The 27,844-nt window shown below is 53.2% G+C and overlaps 1 protein-coding gene and 1 pseudogene across 1 annotated transcript; both read left to right on the forward strand.

Annotated features, from left to right (window-relative positions):
- Positions 1 to 290: 290 nt before the first annotated feature.
- Positions 291 to 27,682, forward strand: CACNG8 (calcium voltage-gated channel auxiliary subunit gamma 8; the record flags this gene model as incomplete). Its single annotated transcript, XM_031003926.2, has 4 exons — positions 291 to 651; positions 15,358 to 15,441; positions 17,071 to 17,211; positions 19,507 to 27,682. Coding segments are annotated over 4 exons (1,359 nt in total), but the record flags the coding sequence as incomplete, so codon positions are not given.
- Positions 24,214 to 27,682, forward strand: LOC115931560 (uncharacterized; annotated as a pseudogene).
- Positions 27,683 to 27,844: the final 162 nt, after the last annotated feature.

Genomic DNA, 27,844 nt, shown 5'->3' on the forward strand with positions numbered 1-27,844 from the left:
TTATTATTATTATTATTATTATTTATTTTTTTTTTTTTTTGAGAAAGAGAAGCAGTGGAGCCCCGAGTGGAAGGAGTTTCTGGAGCTCAGGCAGGGATTTTAGGGGGGGGCGGGGACTGGGGGAGGTACCTGTGCCTTCTTCTCCTCTAATGCGAGATCTCGCTCCTTGCCCTCCACCAGCCGCCGACCATGGCCGCGCTCTGACCCCCTTCCCGGCCGCAGCCTCCTCCTCGCCGCCCCCCTCCCCAGCCCCGCCGGCCCCGGGCCCCCCGCTTCTGCCTGCGCTGTGACCCCCCCCAGCCGCCGGCACGGCCCCGCCCCCGCTGCCCCGGTGGTGGCCCACGGCCCCCCGGCTGCCCGTGGTCAAACTGGAGTCGCTGAAGCGCTGGAACGAAGAGCGGGGCCTCTGGTGCGAGAAGGGGGTGCAGGTGCTGCTGACGACGGTGGGCGCCTTCGCCGCCTTCGGCCTCATGACCATCGCCATCAGCACTGACTACTGGCTCTACACGCGCGCCCTCATCTGCAACACCACCAACCTCACGGCCGGCGGCGACGACGGGACCCCTCACCGCGGGGGCGGCGGCGCCTCGGAGAAGAAGGACCCCGGCGGCCTCACGCACTCGGGCCTCTGGAGGATCTGCTGCCTGGAAGGTAGGGTGCGGGCGGCCCTCCCCGCAGCCCCCGCCGCTCCCCTCCGAGAGACCCTGAGCCTCCCGGGGCTGCCTGTCCCTGATCCTGGGGCCCCCTTGGGCACCCCTCCTCCTCTGCCAGAGGGGCTTCTGCGCCTTCCCACTCGCGCCCCTGACCTCCTCTCCCCTCCTTCCCACTCCTCCCTGCGTCCTGGCACCCTGCGGAATTCCTCGGCATGCTCCCTCTGCAGCCCCTCTGCCTCTCCGCTGAACCCCCTTATCCTATCTTTCCCTAGTCCGTGTCTCCTGCGCTGCCCCATCACACCCCTGCATCTTACCTCTCTCCAGTACCTGGGGCTCCTCCTGTTTCATTTCTTCCACTCTGCCCTGTGCCTTTTCTCTCTCTCTTTTTTCTTTTTTTTTGACAAGGTCTCACTCTGTCGCCCAGGCTGGAGTACAGTGGCACAATCACAGCTCACTGCAGCCTCGAATCCCTGGGCTCAAGCCATCCTCCCACCTCTGCCTCCTAAGTAGCTGGGACCACAGGCATGAACCACTGTGCCCAGCTAATTTTTTTCATTATTTGTAGAGGTGAGGTCTCCTGTTGCCCAGGCTGGTCTCGAGCTCCTGAGCTCAAGAGATCCTCCTGCCTTGGCCTCCAAAGTGCTGGGATGAAGGGCATGAGCCACTACACCCAGCAGCCTCTTTCTCCCTCTTTCCGCTCAGTTCATCTTGACCCTGCTCCTCCGCTCCACCTGCCCCTTCATTTCCTCTCCCTCGTGCCCCGTGACATCTTCTCTCTCCCGACATTTCCGCCCCAGTCCTCTGAAGTCCCCTGCCTCTCCCGCCCCCTTTCACGGCCCAGTCTTCCGGTCTGTCTCTTTCCCCTTCTCTTTGGCTGCTGCTCCCATGAAACTTCGTGCCTTAACTCGCCCTCACTCATGACTTTCTCTCTTTTCTGCCTTGTGCTTCTCCTCCTGTTCATCTTTCTCTTCCCATCAGTGCCCCCTCCCATGTCTCTCCCACCAGGATGCCCTCCAACCTCCCATCCTGGCCCTTTCCTCCTTTTTCCTTTAGCGGGCTCCCCTTCCTCTTCCTCCACTCACGCCTTCTTTGACGTCTTCCTGACTCGACGCCTCATGCCTTCACGTTAAGGCTTCTCGCTCCTGCCCCTGCTACCTCCTCGGATCTTCGACTTGGTTCTTTTCCTCTGTCCTGTTCTCCCTCTCACAGCTTCTCTCCTAGCTCGGCTCCCTGGCTCTCGACTCCCCCACTTCTCCAAGACTCCTGCCCTCTGCTGCGCCAACCCCTTCTCTCTCCCACTCTTAGCATCAGTATTTCTTTCCTGAGTATCAAGTCGCTGCGGGGCTGGGAAGCAGGAGTCTTGGGTGCCAGTTCTGCTGCATATCTGCCCTGCTGTGTGACCACTGTCTTCCCTCCTGCACCCCAGCCTCACAGCCCTTGTCTGCAACGTGAAGGAGTGGAACCAGCCATCCTGATGCCCCCTTCGGCCAAAAGATTGAAATCTCCTGCTTCTCTTTTTCATCCCCCTCTGTTTCCTCTGCCCCTTCTTCCTCTGTTTTGCTGAGTGTTCACGACAAGCCGGGAACGTTATCTCGTTTAATCCTATGAGGTGGGCACCACCTCCCTGTTGGGGATGGGTAAACTGAGGCTCAGAGAAGTGAAGTCACTTGCCCAAGGTCACCTAGCTGAGAAAGGGGCAGAGCCAAGAGCAGAACTCGAATCCCATGGATGGGATTCACAGATGCGCTCTGTCTAGTGTACAAAGTGTTTAAAACTGAAAGCAAAATCTGAATCCATTGCCAACAGTTAAAAATAGGGAGGCTTCCCATTGTAGTTCTGATTTCCGGCTTCTTCTGAGCTAGCGGAAGATCTAGCACAAGCCTGTGTTCTACCCTGACCATGATGGGCCGGATCTGAGCAGCAGCTGGGGGGTCTCCACTTCCCCACAGTCACCTCCATCCACTCCGTATCACCTCCCATTCCTCCCCCGGCTCTCGTGATGTTCTTTGCCTCTCCTGTGGAAGTTTGAGTTCATGTCCATTCACGGGTCTGACCAAGTACCAGGCATAGAGCCAAGTGTGAGGGCTCCCATCATGGAAGCCCTAGGACAGCACATGGCATCTAGTAGGGATGTCATTCATTCATTCATTCATTCATTCAATGTCCCATTTTTATTGAGTTTATATTATGTGCCAGGCATTGTTCTGGATTCTGGGGCTGCAGCAGTGGAAAACAAACAGACAAAACCTCCTGTCGTTATATATCTTATATTCTAAGGGAGAGACAGATAATGATGGAGGTAAAGTCAACCTTTAGGGTGTGAGATAGAACTGAGTGCTAAGGAGGACAAGGAGTTGGGAGAGGGGATGGGAGGTGTCAGGGATCCCCGTGGGAAGTAGATAAGGAATCTCGGAAAAGCTTCCCCGAGCAGGTGACATTTGATCACAGGTCTGAAGGAAGTAAGAGATGGAGGAAAGTGCTTCAGACTGTAGGAATAGCAGGTGCAGAGGCCCTGAGGTGGGAGTGTGGCTGTGTGTTGATCAAGCCAGTGTGAGGTCAGCGTGGCTGGGGCAGAGTGGGTGGCGGGGAACGTAGGAGTAAGAGGTGCAGTCGTAGGGGTATCAGGGTCCCCATCCCACAGGTTCTGTTTTTTAAAAATTATTTTATTTATTTATTTATTTATTGAAACAGAGTCTTGCTTTGTCACCCAAGCTGTAGTGCAGTGGCGTGATCTTGGCTTACTGCAACTTTGGCCTCCTGGGTTCAAGCGATTCTCATACCTCAGCCTCTCATGTAGCTGGAATCACAGGTGTGTGCCACCATGCCCGGCTAATTTTTGTATTTTTAGTAGAGACAGGGTTTTACCATGTTGGCCAGGCTGGTCTCGAACTTCTGACCTCAAGTGATTGGCCCGCCTAGGCCTCCCAAAGTGCTGGGATTACAGATGTGAGCCACCATGCCTGGCCAGCTTCTGTGTTTGTTTTTGTTTTGTTTTTCTTTTTTTGTTTTTAGGCAGGATTTTGCTCTGTCACCCAGGCTGGTGTGCAGTGGTAAGACCATAGCTCACTGCAGCCTTGAACTCCTGAACCCAAGCCGTCCTCTTGCCTCAGCCCCCCAAATAGCTAGAACTACAGGCACATGCCCCCATTTTTTGTAGACACAGGGTCTCACTATATTGCCCAGGCTGGTCTCAAACTCCTGGGCTCAAGCAATCCTCCGGCCTCAGCCTCCCGATGTGTTGGGATTACAGATGTAAGCCACTGCACCCGGCCTCACAGCTTCTTATACATCCCAGAAAGCACTTTGCTTTAGATTCGGAGATGGGAGCCGTTGAAGGTTCTTGAGCAGAGGAGTCACATGAGCTGACTTACGTTTTTGCGGTATGTTCCTTGCTGCTGTGTTAACAAATGACTGAGGGGAAGGCAAATGAGACAACGAGAGGCTCATGTAGGGTGGGGGCAGCAGGGTTTGGGAAGTTGTTTGAATTTTTAGTATATTCTGGAGCTACCGTGGGCAGGAGTTGCTGATGGAGCAGTTGTAGGATATGAGAGAGAAGAGCCAGGGGCGTCTCCAAAGCAGGGTTTTTCCACCGCAGCATGGTTGGTATTTTGGGGTGGATAATTCTGTGTGGAGGGGCCGTCCTATGCATTGTAGGATGCTGAGCAACAGCCTTGATCTCTCCTACTAGGATGCCAGCAGCGCCCTTCCCAGTCGTGACAACCAAAATTGTAAATTGTGTCTAAACATTGTCAGCTGTCTCCTGGGGGATAAAATCGCCCTGAGTTGAGAATCACCGCTCTAAGGCTTTGGCCTGAGCTCCTGAGAATAGGGGAGCCATTCATAAGATGAAACAGCAGCTGTTTTATTTATTTTCTCTTGTCAAATTTATTATGAAGGAGAGGGACCATGGGCTCAGTTTTGGGCATGTTAAATTTACGATGCCCATTAACAGATAACATCTGGACAGAGGTCAGCACAGTGAAGGTCCTATAAAGTGCCATATAGTAAAGATGTCAGGCTTTGTGGAGCAGTCTCTATCACGACTACTCGTGAAAACGACCAAGACAGTCTGTAAGTGAGTGTGGCTGTGTTCCAATGAGACTTCATTTATGGACACTAAAATCTGAATTTCACCGGGCGCAGTGGCTCACACCTGTAATCCCAGCACTTTGGGAGGCCAAAGCAGGCGGATCACCTGATGTCAGGAGTTCAAGACCAGCCTGGCCAACATGGTGAAAACTCGTCTCCACTAAAAATACGAAAATTAGCCAGGCGTGGCGGCACACGCCTATAGTCCCAGCTACTTGGTAGGCTGAGGCAGGAGAATCGCTTGAACCCGGGAGGCAGAGGTTGCAGTGAGCCGAGATCGTGTCACTGCACTCCAGCCTGGGCAACAGAGAGAGACTCTAAGAAAAAAAAATTTTTTTTGAATTCCATGTCATTTTCACATGCCACAAAATCATCTTCTTCTTTGACATTTTCTCAATCATTAAAAACACATAAAACCCATTCTTAGCTGGATTTGGCCTGTGAGCCATAGCTGGCTGACCAGTGATTTAGGCTGTTAGAGATATGATGTAGGAGGCCAGAGGCTGGGCTGGAGATATCAGTTTGAGGGGCATCATCATATAGATGAATCAGATGGATGGAATCACTTAGAGAAGAGACAGTTGGGTGCAGTGGCTCACACCTATAATCCCAGCACTTTGGGAGGCCAAGGCAGGAAGATCACTTGAGCCCAGGAGTTGGAGACCAGCCAGGGGAAAACAGTGAGACCTTGTCTCTACGAATAATTTAAAAATTAGCTGGAAGTGCTGGTGCGTGCCTGTGGTCCCAGCTACTCAGGAGGCTTAGGCGGGAGGATTGCTTAAACCCAGGAAGTCGAGGCTAAAGTGAGACATGATCGTACCACTGCACTCCAGTCTGGGCGACAGGGCAAGACCCCATCTCAAAAAAAAAAAAAAAAAAGAAGAGACCAGAACAAATGATAAAATGTCCTTATGTCACTGAAGGCTTAAGCCTTCGGCCAGTCTACTATTAAAATGTGAGGGAGATGGCCTGGCGCGGTGGCTCACGCCTGTAATTCCAGCACTTTGGGAGGCTGAGACAGGCGGATCACGAGGTCAGGAGTTCGAGACCAGCCTGACCAACATGGTGAAACCCTGTCTCTACTAAAAATACAAAAATTAGCCGGGCGTGGTGGCGTGTACCTATAATCCCAGCTACTCGGGAGGCTGAGGCAGGAGAATCCCTTTAACCCTGGAGGTAGAGGTTTGCAGTGAGCTGAGATTGTGCCACTGCACTCCAGCTTGGGCAACAGAGTGAGACTCCATCTCAAAAAAAAAAAAAAAAAAAAGGGAGGGAGGTGAGAAGTCATCAAAGGAGTGGAGAAAGGAGTGGCCACAGGTTTGGGGAAAAACAGGTCCTTGGATGTCTTGGAAGCCAAAGGAAGTTAGTGTTTCAAGGAGAGGAGGAATGAAGGCTGACTCTGTTGTTGTTGTAATTGTCATTCATTTGTCACTGGATGCGCACAATAACCCTGCAAAGTAGGTACTTTATTTATTTATTTTTATTAATTTTGTTTTTGAGACAGATCCTTGCTCTGTCGCCCAGGCTGGAGTGCAGAGGCGCGATCTCAACCCACTGCAACCTCCACATCCCGGGTTCAAGCAATTCTCCCGCCTCAGCCTCCTGAGTAGCTGGGATTACAGGTACCCACCACCACACCCGGCTAATTTTTGTACTTCTAGTAGAGACGGGGTTTCACCATGTTGACCAGGCTGATCTCAAACTCCGGCCTCAGGTGATCTGCCCGCCTTGGCCTCCCAAAGTGCTGGGATTACAGGTGTGAGCCACCGTGCCCAGCCAGTACTTTTATTATTCCCATTCTAACAGAAGAAGTGAAGGCTCAGAGAGGTGAAGTGAGTTGCCCAAGGTCACACAGTTAATATGCAGTAGGGTCTGGATTTGGTTTTGTTTCTGATTTGTTTACTATTTTTTTTTTTTGAGAAATGGGTCTCACCACGTTGCCCAGCCTGGTCTAGAACTCCTGGGCTCAAGCAATCCTCTCACCCCCTGCCTCTCAACGTATCGGGATTACAGGCGTGAGCCACCCTGCCCGGCCCAGCATCTGGATTTGAATCCAGGTGTGTCTGGTTTTCTAGGAGAATGAAGCAACAAATCCACTTGCTTTCAGCCCATCGGGGCTCAAGGGGTGTAGAAACTGGGTCCCCCTGAGTCATTGCCTCCTGCAGCCACTGTGCCCCTGGGAACCCTCGGGCTCGATTTCCATCTCCCTTTGGAGTGTGTCTGAGAGATGCAGTAGAATGTAATGATTGAAACAAGCTCGGAGGCTGCTCTGCCTAAGGAGCGGCCGTTCTTTATTCCTTTACTGTCGTTAATAAACTTGCTTTCAGCTCGGCGCGGTGGCTCACACCTGTAATCCCAGCACTTTGGGAAGCCGAGGCGGGTGGATCACCTGAGGCCAGGAGTTCGAGATCAGCCTGGTCAACATGGTGAAACCCTGTCTCTACTAAATATACAAAAATATTAGCCGGGGCTGGTGGCAAGCGCCTGTAACCCCAGGTAATCAGGAGGCTGGCAGGGCACAGTGGCTCATGCCTGTAATCCCAGCACTTTGGGAGGCCGAGGTGGGCGGATCACGAGGTCAGGAGATCGAGACCATCCTGGCTAACACGGTGAAACCCCGTCTCTACTAAAAATACAAAAAATTAGCCAGGCGCAGTGGCGGGCGCCTGTGGTCCCAGCTACTTGGGAGGCTGAGGCAGGAGAATCGCTTGAACCCAGGAGGCAGAGGTTGCAGTGAGCCGAGATGGCGCCACTGCACTCCAGCCTGGGCAACAGAGTGAGATCCCAGAGTGAGAAAGAAAAAAGAAATATAACACAAGGATGGGCCAGTGGCTCACGCCTTGTAATCCCAGCACTTTGGGAGGCTGAGATGGACGGATCACTTGAGGTCAGGAGTTCGAGTCCAGCCTGGCCTATATGGTGAAACCCCGTCTCTACTAAAAATACAAAAATTAGTCGGGTGTAGTAGTGGGTGCTTGTAGTCCCAGCTACTTGGGAGGCTGAGGCAGGAGAATCGCTTGAACCCAGGAGGCGGAGGTTGCAGTGAGCTGAGATGGCGCCACTGCACTACAGCCTGGGCAACAGAGTGAGATTCCAGAGTGAGAAAGAAAAAGGAAATATAACACAAGGATGGGCCAGTGGCTCACCCCTGTAATCCCAGCATTTTGGGAGGCCAAGGTGAGAGGATTGCTTGAGTCCAGGAGTTCAAGGCCAGCCTGGGCAACATAGGGAGACCCCGCCTGTGTAAAAAATTAAAAATTAGTTGGGCATGGTGATACATGCCTGTAGTCCCCACTACTAGGGAGGCTGAGGTAGAAGGATTGCTTGAGCCCAGGAGGTCGAGGCTGCAGTGAGCTGTGATTGTGCCACTGCACTCCAGCCTGGGTGACAGAGCAAGACCCTATCTCAAAAAAAAAAAAAAAAAAAAAAAAAAGAAAAGAAAAGAAAAAAAGAAATATAACATGGGTGACCATATATAGTTAAAATTTTTAGGCTGGGCACGGTGGCTCACGCCTGTAATCCCAGCACTTTGGGAGGCCAAGGTGGGTGGATCACGTGAGGTCGGGAGTTGGAGACCAGCCTGGCCAACATGGTGAAACCCCGTCTCTACTAAAAAAACAAAATTTAGCCAGGTGCAGTGGTGGGCAACTGTAATTCTAGCTACTTGGGAGGCTGAGGCAGGAGAATTGCTTGAACTCGGGAGGTGGAGTTTGCAGTGAGCCAAGATTGTGCCACTGCACTCCAGCCTGGGCAACAGAGCGAGGCCCTGTCTCAAAAAAAAAAAAATTAAATTAAATTTTTTCTAGTAGCTACATTAAAATAAATAAAAAGGAACAGGTACCCAGCATAGCCAAGATATTATCACTTGAACATGTAATCAATATAAAAATTATTAATGAAATATTATACTTACACACTTTCTCTCCCTTTTTTCCCCATCCTGAGTCTGAAACCCAGTAAATATTTTACCCTCACAGAACCTCTCCATTGCCACGTTTCAAGTGTTGGGAGCTGGAGGCATCTGCATGGGACAGCCCAGCTTGTGCCCCCTCCTCAGGGATTTCAGCCACACCCCCAGGTCTTCTCTCAGGACTCAAGAGTCTGGGCCCACAGCCCTATTTATTAGTGCCGACCATACAAAGCCCCTTTGCTAGCACTTTGCCCTGCTTATTATCTCATTAAGCCCTCGCCATTTTGCCAGGGGAATGTATTATTAGCAGGAATCTGATGGCCAGAAAGGGGAAGTGGCTCAGCCTGGACCACCCAGCATGTGAGGGGCAGAGTGGGTTGGATCCCAGTTCTCCACATGTCCGCACTGCAAGAAAGCTGCCCCTTAACCCTTGCATGCCTGGGTCTGCACTAGGCAGCCCCTGGGAGGAGACTCAGGGCCATGACATCACGATCCATGCACAAGAAAAACTCATAGCTTGATCGGTGGCATTAAGCATAACTACTGTGAATTCTGTGCCTAACTTCCTTTTTTTTCAGACGGAGTCTCGCTCTGTCCCCCAGGCTGGAGTGCACTGGCGTGATATCGGCTCACTGCAAACTCCGCTGCCTGGGTTCAAGCAATTCTCCTGCCTCAGCCTCCTGAGTAGCTGGGATTACAGGCACCCATCACCATGCCAGGCTACTTTTTGTATTTTTTAGTAGAGACAGGGTTTCACCATGTTGGCCAGGATGGTCTTGAACTCCTGACCTCGGGTGATCTGCCCGCCTTGGCCTCCCAAAGTGCTGGGATTACAGCTGTGAGCCACTGCGCCTGGTCTTCTGTGCCTTTCTTTCTTCCTTCCTTTCTTTCTTTTTTTTTTCTTTCTTCTCTTTTCTTCTTTTCTTTTCTTTTTTTTTTTTTTGAGACAGAGTTTCACTCTTGTTGCCTAGGCTGGAGTGCAATGGTGTGATCTCTGCTCACTGAAACCTCCACCTCCCAGGTTCAAGCAATTCTCCTGTCTCAGCCTCCCGAGTAGTTGGGATTATAGGCACCTGCCACCATGCCTGGCTAATTTTTGTATTTTTAGAAGAGACGGGGTTTCACCACATTGGCCAGGCTGGTCTCGAACTCCTGACCTTAGGTGATCCACCCGCTTTGGCCTCCCAAAGTGCTGGGATTACAGGCGTGAGCCACTGCGCCTGGCCTTCTGTGCCTAACTTTCATTGAAATTTCACTGAAGCCCTCTAAAGTCACACTACCATCCTCAATTTCCCAATGAGAGAGCAGAGGCTCAGGGATGATCCGGTTCCAAAACCACGCAGCTGGGAAGTGGTACGTTGGGATGTGTGTCCAGAGAGTTGGATTCCAGAGCCCACGATCAATAACCCCCACAGCCACCAGACTCTACTGTCTTAAATATGCTGACCTCCCAAACCGAGCTGTGCTGGAAGGAACCTCTCCCCATCACTCACCCCCAATAGGGCTTTGGGCAACTTCTTCAACTCCCTATGCCTCCATTTCCTCATTTGTAAAGCAAGAATGCTGTCACTGCCTACCTCCGAGGGTTTGTCCTAGGGACTGAGCAAGTTGTTAACCACCTGTCAAATGCTTGGAGCAGTACCTGGTGCATGGTTAGTGCTCAGTCAGAACTAGTTATTATTACTGTCACCACTAACCTGTTCAGCAATTCGGTGTGCCATGTGGTTTACATGCTCAGTCTCATTTAATCATCACGAATATTTTGAGAGAATTACTATGATCCCATTCAAGAAAGGAGGGACCAGGCTGGGCGCGGTGGCTCATGCCTGTAATCCCAGCACTTTGGGAAGCTGACGTGGGTGGATCACCTGAGGCCAGGAGTTTGAGACCAGCCTGGCTAACATGGTGAAACCCCATCTCTACTTAACATACAAAAAATTAGCCAGGTGTGGTGGCAGGTGCCCGTAATCCCAGGTACTTGGGAGGCTGAGGCAGGAGAATCATTTGAACCTGGGAGGGGGAGTTTGCAGTGAGCCGAGATTGTGCCACTGCACTCCAGCCTGGGCAACAGAGTGAGACTCTATCTCTTAAAAAAAACAAATAAATAAAAACTAGACAAGGTGGCTTACCCCTGTACTCCCAGCACTTTGGAAGGCCGAGGCAGGAGGATCACCTGAGGTCGGGAGATCGAGACCATCCTGGCTAACACAGTGAAACCCCGTCTCTACTAAAAATACAAAAATTAGCTGGGCAAGGTGGCACATGCCTGTAATCCCAGCTACTCAGGAGCTGAGGCAAGAGAATGGCTTGAACCCAGGAGGTGGAAGTTGCAGTGAGCCGAGATCGAGCCATTGCACTCCAGCCTGGGTGACAGAGTGAGACTCCATCTCAAAAAAAAACAAAGAAAGGAGGGACATTGAGCTTGTCATCTTACCTACCACACCATGGTGGAGGTGCTGATGGGTTAAGAGTTTGTATGTGGGAGTTGTATATTCATTCACTCATTCACTCACTCATTCATTCATTCATTTTGATAATTGTAGTAAATTATACATAACATAAATTTACCATCTGCATCATTTTTAAGTATGCATTTCAGTAGTGGTAAGTGCAACCAATTTCCAGAACTCTTTTCATCTTGCAAAACGGAAACTCAGTACCCGTTAAATAACTCCACATCCCCCCACCCTCCAGCCCTGGCAACTACCATGATACTTTGTCTCTATGAATTTGATTATTCCAGGAATTTCATATAAGTGGAATGACACAGTATTTGTCTTTTTGTTACTGGCTTATTTCACTGAGTATAATGTCTGCAAGGTTTATCTATGTTTATAGCATGTATCAGAATTCGCTTCCCTTTGAAGGCTGAATAATATTCCATTGTATGTACATAGCACATGTTGTTTATCCTTTCATCTGTCAACGGGCACTGGGGTGTTTCCACTTTTTGGCTATTGTGAAAAATGCTACTATGAACACGAGTGTATGAATATCTATTTGAGTTCCTGCTTTTAATTCTTTTGGGTCTCTCACCAGTACTGGCATTGCTGGATCCTATGATGATTCCATTTGTAGTTTTTGAGGAACCTCGACACTGTTTTCCATAGCCACCGCACCATTTTATATTTCTACCAACAGTGCACAAGGTTGCAATTTCTCCACATCCTTCACAACACGTGTTATTTTATTTATTTATTTATTTATTTATTTTTGAGACAGAGTCTCGCTCTGTCATCCAGGCTGGAGTGCTGTGGCATGATCTTGGCTCACTGCAACCTCCACCTCCTGGGTTCAAGCGATTCTCCTGCCTCAGCCTCCCAAGTAGCTGGGACTATAGGCACACACCACCCTGCCCAGCTAATTTTTGTATTTTTAGTAGAGACAGGGCTTCACGATGTTGGCCAGGATGGTCTCGATCTCTTGACCACGTGATCCACCCACCTCGGCCTCTCAAAGTGCTGGGATTACCGACGTGAGCTACCGCACCCAGCCTATTTTATTTTATTATTTTTATTTATTTAGAGATGGAATCTTGCTCTGTCACCAGGCTGGAGTGCAGTGGCGCTATCTTGGCTCACTGCAACCTCCACCTCCCGGCTTCAAGTGATTCTCCTGCCTCAGCCTCTCAAGTAGCTGGGACTACAGGTGCACACCACCATGCCCAGCTGATTTTTGTGTTTTTAATAGAGACGGGGTTTCACTATGTTGGCCAGGATGGTCTCCATTCTGTTGACCTTGTGATCCACCCACCTCAGCCTCCCAAAGTGCTGGGATTACAGGCGTGAGCTACTGTGCCTGGCCTATTTTGCTTATTTTTAATAGTAACCATACTAACGAATATGAGATGGTATCTCACTGTGGTTTTGATTGCATTTCCCCAATGATTAGTGAAATTGAGCATCTTTTCATGTGCTTGTGGACCCATTCAATCATTCTTTTTTTTCTTTTTTGAGACTGAGTCTCGCTCTCTCGCCCAGGCTGGAGTGCAGTGGCGCGATCTCGGCTCGCTGCAACCTCCGCTTCACAGATTCAAGCAATTCACCTGCCTCAGGCTCCCAAGTAGCTGGGACTACAAGCGTATGCCACCACACCCGGCTAACTTTTGTATTTGTAGTAGTGATGGGGTTTTACCATGTTGGCCAGGCTGGTCTCAAACTCCTGACCTCAGGTGATCCACCCACTTGGTCTCCCAAATGGCTACGATTACAGACGTGAGCCACCACACCTGGCCCATTCAACCATTCTCTCATTAAAAATACTTAGTAAGCACTCGGTATGCACTAGGCACTGTTCTAGATGCTGGTAATACAGTGTTGAACAGCCCAGATGCTCACATTCATGATGTGTGTTTGAGTCTTGTTGCCACCATCAGCTGCGAAATGATGACCCCTTTCTGTGCCTCAGTTTCCACGTTTGGGTAATGGGTGCCATACATCAGCTGCTATCAACCGAGTACTTAATTGTGTTCAAGGCAAAGTGCTAAATCTCCACCTAGACCCAATCCCTCATATCAGTCCCATGAGGTAGGTCCTGTTCTCTGCATTTTATAGGTGGGGAAACTGAAGCAAGTTGGCCTATGTAACACCAGCAAGGACACAGAATAACGAAGTGCTGGAGGCCAGCGCAGTGGCTCACGCCTGTAGTCCCAGCACTTTTGGAGGCTGAGGCGGGCGGATCACTTGAAGTCAGGAGTTCAAGACCAGCCTGGGCAAAGTGGGCAACGTGGGGAAACCCTGTCTCTACAAAAAATGCAAGATTTAGCTGGGCATGCTGGCGCAAGCCTGTAGTCCCAGCTACTCAGGAGGCTGAGGCAGGAGGATCACTTGAGCCCAGGAGGTGGAGGTTGCAGTGAGCCGAGATTGTGCCACTGCACTCCAAACTTGGGCAACAGAGGGAGACCCTGTCTCAAAAAATATAAAAAATAAAAAAAATGGAGACATTCCAATACCTAACATTTGGCTGCCACAGCACACAAACCACATGATCTATTTCATAGGACTCTTGGGAGCATCAGATGAGTTGGCCCACCTAGGAAGCACTGAACGCACATTAGCGCTTGGCAGTATTACTCACTCCCTTATATTAATTCTTCCCAGTTCCTCCTTTATCCCTATTCTTTCCCCTACTTTCCTTTGCTGGTCGTGGTCTGCCTCTGATCTCACCTTCTGCTATGCTTATATTCATTCATTCATTCATTCATTCATTCTTCATTCAACCCTCATTTCTTTCTCTCTTTTTTTCTTTTGAGACGGAGTCTTGCTTTGTCACCCAGGCTGGAGTGTAATGGTGCGGCCTTGGCTCACTGCAACCTCCACCTCCTGGGTTCAAGTGATTCTCCTGCCTCAGCCTCCCGAGTAGCTGGGATTACATGCACCCGCCACCATGCCCAGCTAATTTTTGTATTTTTAGTAGAGATAGGGTTTCACTATGTTGGTCAGGCTGGTCTTGAACTCCCAACCTCAAGTGATCCACCCGCCTTGGCCTCCCAAAGTGCAGGGATTACAGGTGTGAGCCACCGTGCCCAGCCTCAACCCTTATTTCTTGAGGTCTCCCGTGTGCCAGGCCTACTGCCAAGAAATGCTGGGACACACAGAGGAATCAGACTCCCATGCCCTACCCCCTCCAGGAACTCTCAGCTTACCGAGGACGAAGAAGATCATCTACCAACTAATGCATGTCCTACGGGGCACCTCAGAGCAGGAAACTGACCCAAGTTCGGTGGGAGGAATGAGTGTGCATGTGTGTCTGTGTGTATCTAGGGAAAGCCTCCTCAAGAAGGTGCCTCCTGAGCTGCCTGCTGCAGGTAAAGTACTACATCAGCAAAGAATGTGAGCTGGAATGTTCCACAGCATGGGCAGAGGTCTGCAGAACTGGACAGAGCTGGGCAGTTGAGGAAACTACATTATTTATATTTATATTTTAAATTTTTTTCTCCAGCTATGTGCTAGAGGTGGTAAAACATTAACTGTTCCCAAGGATGAGAAAATAGCTGAGGATGAGCACCTTACGAGGGGAAGGAGATGAGGTTGCATGACCCCTAGAGGCATACTCCACCCCTCACACACCTCTGCTTGCTTCAACTACTCCATCTCTCTCCAGAAGGTTCCAGGTTCCCTGCAGAAAGAGACTGGAACCTCTCTCTCCCCCCATCCCCACAGGACTGGAGACTACAACTCCCATGATCCACTGCGGCTGCTCTTCTCACAACTGGACTCCAGACTTCACAGGGTCTCATGGGAAATGTAGTCCTCATCGGCTTCCGCATCACTTTCCTTGTTTTTTTTCCCACGCATTTCCAGACTTTTCAACCAATTGAGAGGTGGGAAGCGCCTTGCTATTATTGAAGCCAACAACACCCTCTTTCTTACAGCGGTGGGAGCCGGAAGTCCAGAGTGCTGGAGCAACTTAGCGCAGCTTACAGGACCAAGGTCCTGTAGCCTTGCAGTGAGTGCTGCAAGGATGTTAGACTTTGGGTTTTTTTCCTTGCTTTTCTTCTTTTCTTTAACAGGCGGGGAAACAGACCAGAGAAGTTGAAAGTTTGTCCCATATCACGAGTCGGGCTCAGGAGCCAGGACTTGCGGTCTCCCAAGCAGCCCAGAGAGAGAAGGGGTTTGGGGAAGGGAAGGGTCTGTTGTCAGTGGGGTTGCCCCGCCCCCAACCCTGAAGTATCCGCCCCCACCACTGCCCTCCCCGCTCCTCCAGGGTTGAAAAGAGGCGTCTGCGTGAAGATCAATCATTTCCCGGAGGACACGGACTACGACCACGACAGCGCGGAGTATCTACTCCGTACGTGGGGGTCCGGGACAGACGTGGGGAGTGGGTCAAATCGCGGGGCCTGGAAGGCGTCGGGGTGGGTGCCGGGAAAAGGCACTGGGACTCCGGCACTTGGATCGACACGCCGAGGTTAGCCTCCCAGCCAATCCGAGTCCAGATAGTGAGATCCTCTGGTCCCCGATTGGCTGACTGATCTCGTTCCCGCCCCCTCCTCTCACCTTGGGGCGGGCTGAGGGAGGATCCTGGGCGCTAATTGGCCGCTTTGCTCTCTTTGGCCCTCGCGGCGACTCTGCGCCGTGACTGGTTGTGGAATCCCGGACTGGGATTGGCCACCGCGCCGCAGGGCTGTGGGGCAATCTGCGGCGGTGACGGGCCACTACTGGGAGCCGGCTGGGAAAGCCTGTGTTGCCATTGGTAGCTACCCCGAGAACGCGGCAAATCCTAAATGATGATTGGCTGCGGCCTCAGCCAGGTTCCGAAATCGCAAAATCTAGTTGCCTGGGGTTTTAGGGGTGGGTGGAAAGGAAGGACTGCAGAGAAAAAGAGGAGGGCGGGGCGGGGAGTGGGGGCGGGGAGAGAGAGATAAGGGGAAGAAGGGAGGGAGGAAAAGAGGGAGAAAGAGAGATAGATGAAGTCAGGCCTAAAGGGGGTAGGGAGGGAGGGAAGGAGGAAGGGAGAAGAAGGGAGTGAAGAGAAGAGAAACCTGGAAGATTGAAGAAACCAGGCAGAAAAGGAGGGGAGAGAGAGACCCAGGAAGATAGAGGAGGCCAGGCGAAAAAAGGGGCGGGGTGGGGTGGGGAAAGACCTAGGAAGACAGATGAGGCCAGGCAGAAAAAAAAAGAGGGGGGAGAGACCTAGGAAGATAGGTGAAGCCAGACAGAAAAAGTTGTGGGTGGGGGTGGCTAGGAAGACAGATGAGGCCAGGGAGAAAAAGTGGGAGAGAGACCTAGGAAGACAGATGAGGCAGGCAGAAAAAGCGGGGTGGGGGGGGGGACCTATGAAGACATACGAGGCCAAGCAGATAAGAGGAGAGAGGGGAGACAGAGCCAGAAAGATAGATGAAGCCAGCAATAAAACGGGGTGGGGTGGGGGCGTGAGGAGAAGAAGGGAAGAGAAACTCAGAAGTAGGTTCAGCCTGGCAGAAAAGGGAGGAGGAGGAAGGAAGGAATGTAGAGAGAGAGAAACCCAGATAGATGAAGCGAGGCAGAAAATGGGAGGGGGTGTGGAGAGAGGTAGTAAGTGATTTGCGGGATATGGAGAAAGAAATTCGCAGACGAGAGGAAGGAAGAGACGAGAAACAGAAAGGGAGAGGATCCATGGAGAAGTTGGGAGAAAAACAGGGAGAGTGATTTCGATAAATAAAGAGGGGGAAAGATATCCCAGGAGAGAGAAAAATAGTCCGAAGAAGAAAGAAAAGGACAAAGAAAAAGAGGGAGAGAAAATCCAGACCGAGAAATAGAGAAATTTTAAAAACAGGAGAGAGAATGAGGCAACAGTAAAATAAACCAGAACACAGCCGGAGAGAGAGAATCACAGAACTGTCGGGAGGCGCCGCGAGATGGGGGGCCGGGAAGGGGGCGCAGGCGGCCGCGTCTGACCGCCCTCGCTCTCCCTCCTTTTCCTTTCCTTCCTCCCCCGCAGGAGTTGTCCGGGCCTCCAGCATCTTCCCCATCCTTAGCGCCATCCTGCTGCTGCTCGGGGGTGTGTGCGTGGCGGCCTCCCGCGTCTACAAGTCCAAGAGGAACATCATTCTGGGCGCAGGGATCCTGTTCGTGGCAGCAGGTGAGAGGCAGAGGGAGGGGGCGACCGGGGCGGCCCACCTGGGCGCGCACGTGTGTGTGTGTGTGTGTGTGTGTATGTGCGCGCGCGCGCGCGTGAGTGCAAGTGCGCGTGTGTGTGTCTGCAAAGCCACCTTGCCCCGAGCACCCCCGGGGGCCCGGAGCCTTCCTAGGCGGTCCCCAAGCTCCATCGCCACCCGCTGGGTAAGGTGGGTGTAGTTCTCGCGTCGCCTTCGGAGGAGTAAACCGACACAGACAGGTGTCTGGCGCGTAAGACGCCGGGCGCTTAGGATCCTAAGCCCGCCGTCCTGGAGACGGAAGGGGAGGAGCTGGGGAGGGGGTGGGACCTGGAGACACAATTGGGCTCTTGAGGATAGAGAGGCGGGGCTGGGTCTTGGAGGGCGGGCCCAGGAGAGGTAGAAAGTGATCTGAGCGCCGTTGAGGAGCCTGCTTTAAGGGGCGGGCCTTTGGAGACTTTGGTGGATCCAAGAGGGGGCTGGTCCTGGGAAACCGTCCAGGGCCGGGAAGTGGAAACTAAAGGGGCTGGGTCAGGGAGACTGAATCGGCCGTTGCCCGTTGCCATTTGGAGAAGGAGAGGCTAGAAAAGACGGGGCGATGCCTGGAAAAGCCAAAGGGGGAGGGGTTATGTCCTTAAGGGCACAGAGAGTCAACCTGGCTGATTGAAGCAAGAGGCCGACCAAAGCCAGTCAGTACCTGGGATTGGCCGTCTCAAGAGCTAGGGCCTAGACGAGCAGAGAGCTAGGACTGGAACACTTAAGAGGCACGCAATTAAGGGGTAAGGCCCCCTTTCTACCCCGTATGAGTAGCATTGGGAAATTCCAGGGGCAGAGCTTTTTTGGAGGAGTAGAATACAGAGAAGAGGGAGGGCTTTGCATATTTGAAGAGCAGGGTGTGCTTTGGGGATGGGTCTAGATCTGCAAGGGGTGGGGCTTGGAGGATCTGAAAGGCCGGAGTAGCTGGACCTGAGACCGGCAAGGACCCGAGACCGGCAAGGACCCTGGCCAAGATCCGCATGGGGCGGGGTTTGGTAAGCTGGAGGTGGGGCCTAGAGTAGAAGGCGGGGCCTGCTTTATTAAAGGCAAATTTTTGACCAGTAGGGGAGGGCCTAGAATGGATACTCCGGCAGGAATTATATGAAGAGAGATTAGATAAGTGATAGGCAGGGCCTGATCACAGCAGGATGACATCATTAACAGAGTTCAAAGGAGCAGAGGGATGAGGCTTGGGAAAAACCCAGGTTTATAACCTTAAGGGTGGAGGTAGACTAACTAGGGCAGGGCCTGGAAACTCATCTCATCAAAGGTGGGTTTTAGACCAGTCAGGGCAGGGCCTGGACTCGCTGGGAGTGGGGCTTAGGCCACCTAGGGGTGGGGCCTGGACCGCTTGGGGTGGAGTTACCACCAGCCAGGGTGGGGTTTAGACCTGCAGAGGTGGGACCTTAGCTAGAGGAGTGGGGTTTGTGCCATCTGGGGGCAGCCCAGACCATCTGGGGGTGGGTCTTAGACCACGTAGGGCCGAGTTTAGACCAGCCAGGGCTGGGTTAGACCAGCAGAGGTGGGGCTTGGGTTATCGGGGGCAGGACCTGGACCATCCAGGTTAGACCATCTGAGATGGGACTTGAACCAGCCAGGCAGGACCATCTAGGGTGTTGTCTGGACCATTTGGGGTCCTAGACCACCTGGGGGTGGAGTTTAGATTAATGGGGGGTGGGGGTGGGGTCCTAGACCACTTGGGGCAGAGTTTAGACCAGCCAGGGCTGGGTTAGACCAGCAGAGATGGGCCGTGGGCTATCTGGGGGCAGGACCTGGACCATCCAGGGCCGTGTCTGGACCATTCAGGGCAGGGCCTGGACCACCTGGGGGTGGAGTTTAGACCATCTGAGGGGGTGCTTGAGCCTGCCTGGGCCAGGACCACGCATGATGCAGTCTGGACCATTGGCGGCCCTACACCACCTGGGGGTTGGAGTTTCGATCAGCCGGGGTTGGATTAGACCAGCAGAGGTGAGGCCTGGGCTAGCTAAGAGTGGGCCGGAGCCCTCTGGGTTGGAGCTTAGACCAGCAGGGAAGCGCCTAGAGCATCGGGCGGGGAGTTGTGTTCACTTCTGGCAGGACTTGGGTCAGCCAGATCCAGGACGGGGGTCTAGACCACTCGGGGTGGGGCCTAGACCGCCTGGGGGTGGCGCCTGGGCCCGCTGGCGCAGGCTGGCAGGGGTCGGGGCCGGGGGCGGGGGCGGGGCCGGGGGTGGCCTCGAGGCTCCCGTCTGACCGTCCCCGCCCAGGCCTGAGCAACATCATCGGCGTGATCGTGTACATCTCCGCCAACGCGGGCGAGCCGGGCCCGAAGCGGGACGAGGAGAAGAAAAACCACTACTCGTACGGCTGGTCCTTCTACTTCGGCGGGCTGTCGTTCATCCTGGCCGAGGTGATAGGCGTGCTGGCCGTCAACATCTACATCGAGCGCAGCCGCGAGGCGCACTGCCAGTCTCGCTCGGACCTGCTCAAGGCCGGCGGGGGCGCGGGCGGCAGTGGCGGGAGCGGCCCCTCGGCCATCCTCCGTCTGCCCAGTTACCGCTTCCGCTACCGCCGCCGCTCCCGCTCTAGCTCCCGCTCCAGCGAGCCGTCGCCGTCGCGGGACGCGTCTCCCGGCGGCCCCGGGGGCCCGGGCTTTGCCTCCACGGACATCTCCATGTACACGCTCAGCCGCGACCCCTCCAAGGGCAGCGTGGCCGCGGGGCTGGCGGGGGCCGGCGGCGGCGGCGGCGGCGGCGCCGTGGGGGCGTTCGGCGGCGCGGCCGGGGGCGCCGGGGGCGGCGGCGGAGGCGGCGGCGGGGCGGGTGCCGAGCGGGACCGCGGGGGGGCGTCCGGCTTCCTCACGCTGCACAACGCCTTCCCCAAGGAGGCGGGCGGCGGCGTCACGGTCACGGTCACCGGGCCGCCCGCCGCGCCCGCGCCCGCGCCACCCGCGCCCTCTGCGCCCGCCCCCGGGACCCTGGCCAAGGAGGCCGCCGCCTCCAACACCAACACGCTCAACAGGAAAACCACGCCTGTGTAGGGGCGCGGCGGGGGAGCCGAGGGGCGTGTCCGGGGCGCGTGCGCGGGCGCGCGTGCATCGAGGCTGCCGGGGTCGGGGGCGCCCCCGTTTTCCCCCGTGAGCACGCTGGAGACTGCTGGGCCCGCCCCACGCCCACCCTCCCCGCCCCCCTCCCCCTCCGAAGCAGGGACCCCGAGGCAGGGGGCAGGGGAGGGAGGGGGCAGCTGTGAGGGAGCGTCGTGTTTTATTTTTTTGGGGGATCTATGGGGAGCGGGGAGGGCCATGGTGTTTTTTGCAGTTTCGAGATGTTTTCTTTTTCATGTTTTGCTGTGTGCATGGGGGGCGGGGCGGGGGGAGGGGGGGAGGGAGGGACTCCCAGCCCAGCCCAACTCCTGGAGAGGGGCCCATAATACACGAATACATAGTTACACCCACAAACTATATATATGCCCTATATAAAGAGACGCAGCGAAGGGATGCAGAAAGGCAGAAAGAAGGGTTGGACGCAGGCATTCATTCATTTTTTTCATTCATTATTCCACAAGGGCTTATTAAGCACCTACTGTGTACCAGGCACTGGTACATAAGAAGGCATTGGAGCAGGGGACACGAACGAGGCACAGAAAGGGCCTTCTCGTTCATTCATTCATTACCGGCAATTTATTTGTGCGCCTTAAAAAGCTAGGCATTGTGCTCCGTGCTCAGCGTGCAGGAGGCAGGAAAACAGCCAGGGGCCCCGACGTCTCATAGAGTAAACATCTTGTGCATGAGACAGGCATTAATCGATCATGTACATACACAATAAATTACAGTTAGGCTATAGGAGAAACGCGATGCTATGAAATGCTCCATCAGGGGAGCCTAACCCAGTTGTGAGGAAGAGATTTCAGTGGACAGTGAAAGGATGAGAAGAAGCCAGCAGGGCGGAGCTGGGGCAGGAGTGTGGCAGGCAGAGCAGCACGTGCAAAGGCCCCGGGGCAGGAAGGAGCTTGCAGCGAGGGCTGAAGGGTAGTGAGGCAGGTGAGCGGGGATCAAGGTGAGGCTGGAGACACAGACAGGGCCAGATTGTGCAGGGGCTCGTAGGTCAGGAGTTCAGATTTTATTCTAGGAGTGGTGAGGGCCGTGGAACGGGTTTAAGCAGGACGCTAACGTGAATGGTGTACAAAGGGAAGACAGGAACTCGGAGGCAAGAGTAGGAGGCAGAGATGTGCTGAAATACAGCATCAAACACGGGCACGGGCCCTTGGAGCTCACACTCTTGTGGGAGGAAGCATGTAATTACACAGATGCTGAAGGATAGACATGGTGTCTGGTGTGCAGGAGAAGCCCTGGGGCTTAGAGACTCATGTGTCTGTCACTCGTTCATTCAGCCACTCACCCGTTGCCATTTTTGGCCGTCTGCTAAGGTACCAGGAAGTGTGTTAGGATCCAGATCCCCAGGGGTGAGACAGACTCTAGCCCTGCTCTCAAGCAGTTTATTGTCATCAAACACCGCCATCCAGGCAGGGCAATCGGTGCTGGAACCCGGACCACCGTGGGTACCGTGGCACACGGTGGACAGAGTGACCAACTGCCAGGAGTGAGCAGCACTTGGGGGAGGCTTCCTGGAGAATATGATGCCCATTCTGGGTCTTGAAGAAATGAGTGGGCATCTTCTGGGTGATGAAAGGCATGAGAAAGGCTTGTGGGGCCAAAGAACAACTTGGGTGAAAACGGGGGGAAGTGAACGAGCATGATGTATTGGGGTCAGTGCTAATAGTTCCGGGATGCTGATGTACAAGGTGGGGCTGGGAGATGAGGCCGGGAAAGTAGCCACAAGCTAGAGTGTAAAGATACCAGGGCGGCCGGGCGCGGTGGCTCATGCCTGTAATCCCAGCACTTTGGGAGGCTGAGGCTGGAGTATCACTTGAGCCCAGGAGTTTGAGACCAGCCTGGATAACATGGCGAAACCCTGTCTCTACAAAACATTAAGAAAAATTAGCCGGGCGTGGTGGAGCACACCTGTGGTCACAGCTACTCGGGAGGCTGAGGGAGGAGGACCATTTGAATCCAAGAGTTCGAGGCTGCAGTGAGCTAGGATCGCGGCACTACACTCCAGCCTGAGCAACAGACTGAGATCCTGTCTCAGAAAAAAAGAGAAAAAGGTGCCTGAGTTCCAGGCAGAGGGACTGAGGCTCTTCTAAGGATGGTGAGAGAGGATGACAGCTGAGCGGGGGCAAGGGCTGTGCGGTGAGAGGAGGGGATGGGTTTGAAGTTCACTGAGAAGGCAGAGGGGACAGCGCCCAGTAGGCTTCCCTTCCATATTTGCTCAGCAAGTGTTTCCTGAGGCCTCCCCCGAAGCCTTGTGCTGGGCGGTGCTGGGAGTGGAGAGGTGATTTTGATCTTGCCCTGCTCTCAAGGGGCTCCCAGTCTGGTGGGAAAACAGGCACAGACGCAGCTTGAGGAGGACGTGGCAGCGGTGGTGCCATGCTGCCAGGGGCTCTGCGTGCCCTTATCTTGAGCATATGGGGCTGCGGAAGGGTACAGATCAGAGCTGAGTGTTCAGAATTTCTCTCCGAGGCCTGTGTGGAAGGACCAGGAAGAGAGAGACTGAAGGTCCCTAGGAAGAATTCTACCAAGGCGGTTTCAGGAAGAGATGCTGGGAAATGTAGGAAAAGGAATACAAATCAGTGAGACGGAGAAGCGCTGAGTGAGAGAGACGGATACGTGGAGAGAAGAGGGATGCCGGAGCGGGAGTTAAAAGAGACAAATCTGGCCGGGTGCTGTGGCTCCTAATCCCAGCACTTTGGGAGACTGAGGCAGGCGGATCGAGGCAGGCGGATTGAGCTCAGGAGTTCCAGACCAGCCAACATATTGAAATCTTGTCTCTACCAAAAATACAAAAATTAGCCGGGTGTGGTGGTGCACACCTGTAGTCCCGGCTACTCAGGAGGCTGAGGCGAAAGGATCTCGCTTGGGCCTGGGAGGGTGAGGCTGCAGTGACCCGTGATGGCACTGCCCTCCAGCCTGGGCGAAAGAGCGAGACTCTGTCTCAAAAAAAAAAAAAAAAAAAATTGAGAGAGAGACAGCAAATATTTGCTGGAAGAGGGAGAGGGAACTGGTTAGGGGAGAATGGATTCTAGAGTCTGAAGGCCAAACAGAACGAGAGAGAGAGAGAGAGAGAGAGAATGAGGTTGAGGGTAGGCAGGAGGAAGAGCAAGATGGGGAGGGAGGGGGAGGGCAGGAGAGACCAAACTAGTAGAGTCACAGACAGAGAAAAAATCAAGCACAGGAAGGTGATACAGAGGAGAGAGAAGAGGAAGAGGAGAGAGAGACTGACAGGTGCACAAATCAGAGAAGTCCTAGAGATAGCAGAAACACACACAGAGACAGAGATAGAGAGGGAGAGGTAAGCCGGAGACAGACTCAGAGATTCGCACAACAAGCAACGTGGAGACTCAGAAGCAAGCGCAGCGTCAAGGAACGCTCCATTTCTGGTGTGTTGTTTTCCTAGTATTCAAGAAATATTTATTGAGTGCCAACCTGTTCTAGACCCAATCTCGGCCAGGGGATGTGGTGGCAAATAGACGGACAAGGGCCTGCTCTCCTGAAACTCACTGGAGAGATAAACAATAAATAATATCATTTCAGTAACCAAAAAGTGCTTTAAAAATTAAGCTGAAGGCCGGGTGCAGTGGCTCATGCCTGTAATCCCAGCACTTTGGGAGGCCGAGGCTGGTGGGTCACTTGAGGTCAGGAGTTCGAGACCAGCCTGGTCAACATGGTGAAACTCCATCTCTACCAATAAATAAATAAAGTAGCTGGGTGTGGTGGTGTGCCTGTAGTCCCAGCTACTTGGGAGGCTGAGAAAGAAGAATCACTTGAACCCAGGAGGCAGAGGTTGCAGTGAGCTGAGATCGCGCCACTGCACTCCAGCCTGGGCGACAGTGAGTGGTAACAGAATGACAGGGCAAGGATGACTTTAGATGAGGTCCTTGGAGTAGACCTTGTGGCAGAGGTCACAGAGATGTGGATTGTGAGTAGGAAAGAGAGGTGAGAAAGTCTGGGGGCCGGGCATTCCACCCACCAGAGGCAGCCCCAAAGCCCAGAAGAGTAGCAGGTCTTCGAGGAGGCCTGTGCGGTGAGCAGATGCACCATGGGACAGAGGCACAGGGTAGGGCTGATCAGTTAGGGCCTTGGATCCTTGGGAAGAAATCTGAATTTTATTCTAGATCTGATGGGAAGTGCTTGGAGGGTTTTGAGCACAGGCATGCCATGATCATATTTTAATTTTCTTATTTATATTTATTTTGAAAAAGAGTCTTGCTCTGTCTCAGGCTGGAGTCCAGTGGGCTGATCTCGGCTCACTGCCAACCTCCGCCTCCCAAGTTCAAGTGATTCTCCTGCCTCAGCCTCCTGGGTAGCTGGGATTACAGGCATGTGCCACCACACCTGGCTAATTTTTTTGTATTTTTAGTAAAGACGGGATTTCACCGTGTTGGCCAGGCCAATCTGAAATTCCTGGCTTCAAATGATCCACCTGCCTCGGCCTCCCAAAATGCTGGGATTACAGGAGTGAGCCACTGCACCCGGCCTCATATTTTTATTTAAACAAGAACAGCAGAATTACATTGCTGTGCTGAGCATACGTAGACTTCAGGAGTCAAAGGGGAAGGAAGGAGGTAGCGGGCTGTTGCCTTCCTCTGGTTGCTGGAGGCCTGGACCAAGGTGGAGTTAGTGGGATGGAGGAAGTGGAAGAAGGCATGGGATTTTGGAGGCAGAGTCTGCATTGGTGGTGAACTGGATGTCATAGAGAAGGGAAGGAAAAGGAACCAGGAAGAGAAGAACTCTCTGAATTGGGCACGCACATCTCTGATGGGCACCGATGAGGATTGTTACCAGGAACGAGGAGACTGGGATCAGGAAAGCGGCTTTGGGAGGGAGGAACCAAGGCTTCTCTTTTGGATGTGTCAAGATAGAGCTGCCTTTGAGAAATCCGAGTTGTGGTATCAAATAGCCAGTTGGATATGTGAGACTGGAGTTTGGGGCAAAGAGAGGCCGTGGCTCAAAAATGTAAGTTTTGGAAACGTCAACATAAAGCCACAGGACTGGGTGACGTGGCCTAGCAGGGGGGTGGGGACAGAGAAGCGACCCTGGCCAGAGCCTTGGGGACATCTACATCTGGGGGAGAAGGGGATGTAGCAAAACGAGCTTAGGAGTGATCTCGAAGTAGGCTGAAACCAGGAGGGTTACAGAGGGCAAATGCACCTTTGTGTTTCCAGAAGGAGAGGAGACAGCCAGCTGTGCCAAGGGCTGCTGAGACTTGGACAAGGATGCAGAGAGCAGAGTGACCATTAGGTTTGATGACATGGACAGGGTTGGTGAGCTTGATAAGATAAGATGTCAGCTCAGTGCAGTGGTGGGGACAGAAGCCCTGCTGGAGTGGAGGGGAGAGAGAATTTGGGGGGAAGACAGAAGGAAAGGGAATTCAGGCAAGTGTGTGTGTGTGTGTGTGTGTAACTGACACAAAGGCCAGGTGCGATGGCTCACGCGTGTAATCCCAGCACTTTGGGAGGCCGAAGTGCGTGGATCACTTGAGGTCAGGAGTTCGAGACCAGCCTGGCCAATATGGTGAAACCCCGTCTCTACTAAAAATACAGAAATTAGCCAGGTGCGGTGGTGCACACCTGTAATCCCAGCTACTTGAGAGGCTGAAGCAGGAGAATCGCTTGGGCCCGGGAGGCAGAGGTTGCAGTGAGCCAGGATCACACCACTGCACTCTAGCCTGGGTGACAGAGCAAGACTCTGTCTCAAAAAAGAAAAAAAGTAAAAAAAAAAAAAAAAAAAATGACCCTGAAAGGAAGTAGAGAGACATGCAGATACGGAGATGGGAGGCAGAAAAATGCATCCTGCAATTAGCTGTCATAGCAGGCAGGAGCAAGAGAGATGGGGAAGCCCAGGGCCAGGAGGGGAAGATGAATTCAGGGGGCAGGGAAGAGAGGATGCTGTCAGCTAGGCTCTGGCAGATCCCCTAGCCAGGGATGCTCTGCCCAGCTCCTGTCTCTTGCTGCTGTCAGCACCGGGCACACTCTGGGATTCCCCCTGTAGACCCTGTCAAGACCTATTGAGGTGAAGGGGAAGAACAGGTTTTCATCATTCATTTTCAGAAATAAACATTCACTCAGTTCTTGGAAATACTTTCTGGCCAGGCTTGGGGGCTCATGCTTGTAATCCCAGCACTCTGGGAGGCCAAGACAGGAGGATTGCTTGAGGCTTGGTGTTTGAGACCAGCCTGGGCAATATAGTGAGACCCCATCTCTACAAAAATAAAAAATGAGCTGCGACGTGGTGGCTCACGCCTGTAGTCCTAGATACTCGGGAGGCTGAGGCGGGAGGATTGCTTGAGTCCAGGAGTTTAAGGTTGCAGTGAGCTATGATTGCACCATTGCACTTCAGGCTGGGCCACAGAGCAAGACCCTGTCTCAGAAAAAAGAAAGAAAGAAAGAAAAGAAAGTCAAAGAAATAAAGTCAAAGACAAGAAGGTGATACAGAGAAGACAGAAAAGGAGGAGGAGAGAGACTGACAGGTACACAAATCAGAGAAGTCCCAGAGATAACAAAAACACAACCACAGAGATAGGGAGACGTAAGCCGGAGAAAGACTCAGAGATTCGCACAGAAAGCAACGTGGAGACTCAGAAGCAAGCACAGCATCAAGGAATGATCAATAAAAAGAAAAAAAATATATATTTCCTGAGGACTTCCAAGTACCAGGCCCTGTGATCTCAGGCCACTTCTGTCCCATCTCTGCCCTCGGAGGTGGGGACAGGTAGTCCAGACAATTAGAATACAGAGGGGGCTGTGTTCTGACGGGGCCACGCGGGCATTGAGGAAACGCAGCAGGCCCCTCCCCTAGCTGGGGCGGGGATGTCTGTGTGCCATCATCTCACTCCATCTGGTCATTCCTTTGCCCATTCATCCATCCATTCATTCAAGTCACCCCATGCACATTTTCCAAGACTGCCTGTGACCTGGCCCTGTGCCGGGTAGAGCTGAGGATGCCAAGGTGAATTCCTCCTGTGCCTGGCCCCGGCCCCAGTCTGCTGGAAGAACCAGACACAGACAATCACATTGCGGGGAAACACTTGCTCCATCGGAAAAGTCCAGAGCAGGGGGTGGGCAGAGAGGCCCAGCGTGCACCAGAGCCTTGCTCAGGTCAGCGCCAGGCCTGCCTGGAGCAGCCAACTGTGGGAGAAGAAGGAGTTGGTGAAAGGTGGGTCCCACCTGGGCCGTTCACAGAAGGGCTGAGGGGTAGGGGGTGAGGGGTTGAAGATCAGGCCCTGCCGCCATGCCACACGGCTGTCCTCTGTCCCTGCCCCTGGGGGAGCTGAAACTGCATGGAAGGTCCCCCAGGGGTGCCCCGTCTAATAAACTCGATGAAGAGGAGTGCTGCTTTCATTCTGTGCTCCTGACAGCCGGCCCTGCCCTGAGGCCTGCGCTTTCTCCAACATGGAAATCAGGCCTTCCATCCTTCAAGACCCAGGGTTCTGGCCCCAGTCTCCTCCCCCAGGCCCAGGACTCTGGGTCTGCCAACGCCTTGACCAGGAG

The sequence above is a fragment of the Gorilla gorilla genome, chromosome 20 (genome assembly GCF_029281585.2).
Source record: "Gorilla gorilla gorilla isolate KB3781 chromosome 20, NHGRI_mGorGor1-v2.1_pri, whole genome shotgun sequence".
Lineage (NCBI taxonomy): Eukaryota > Metazoa > Chordata > Mammalia > Primates > Hominidae > Gorilla > Gorilla gorilla.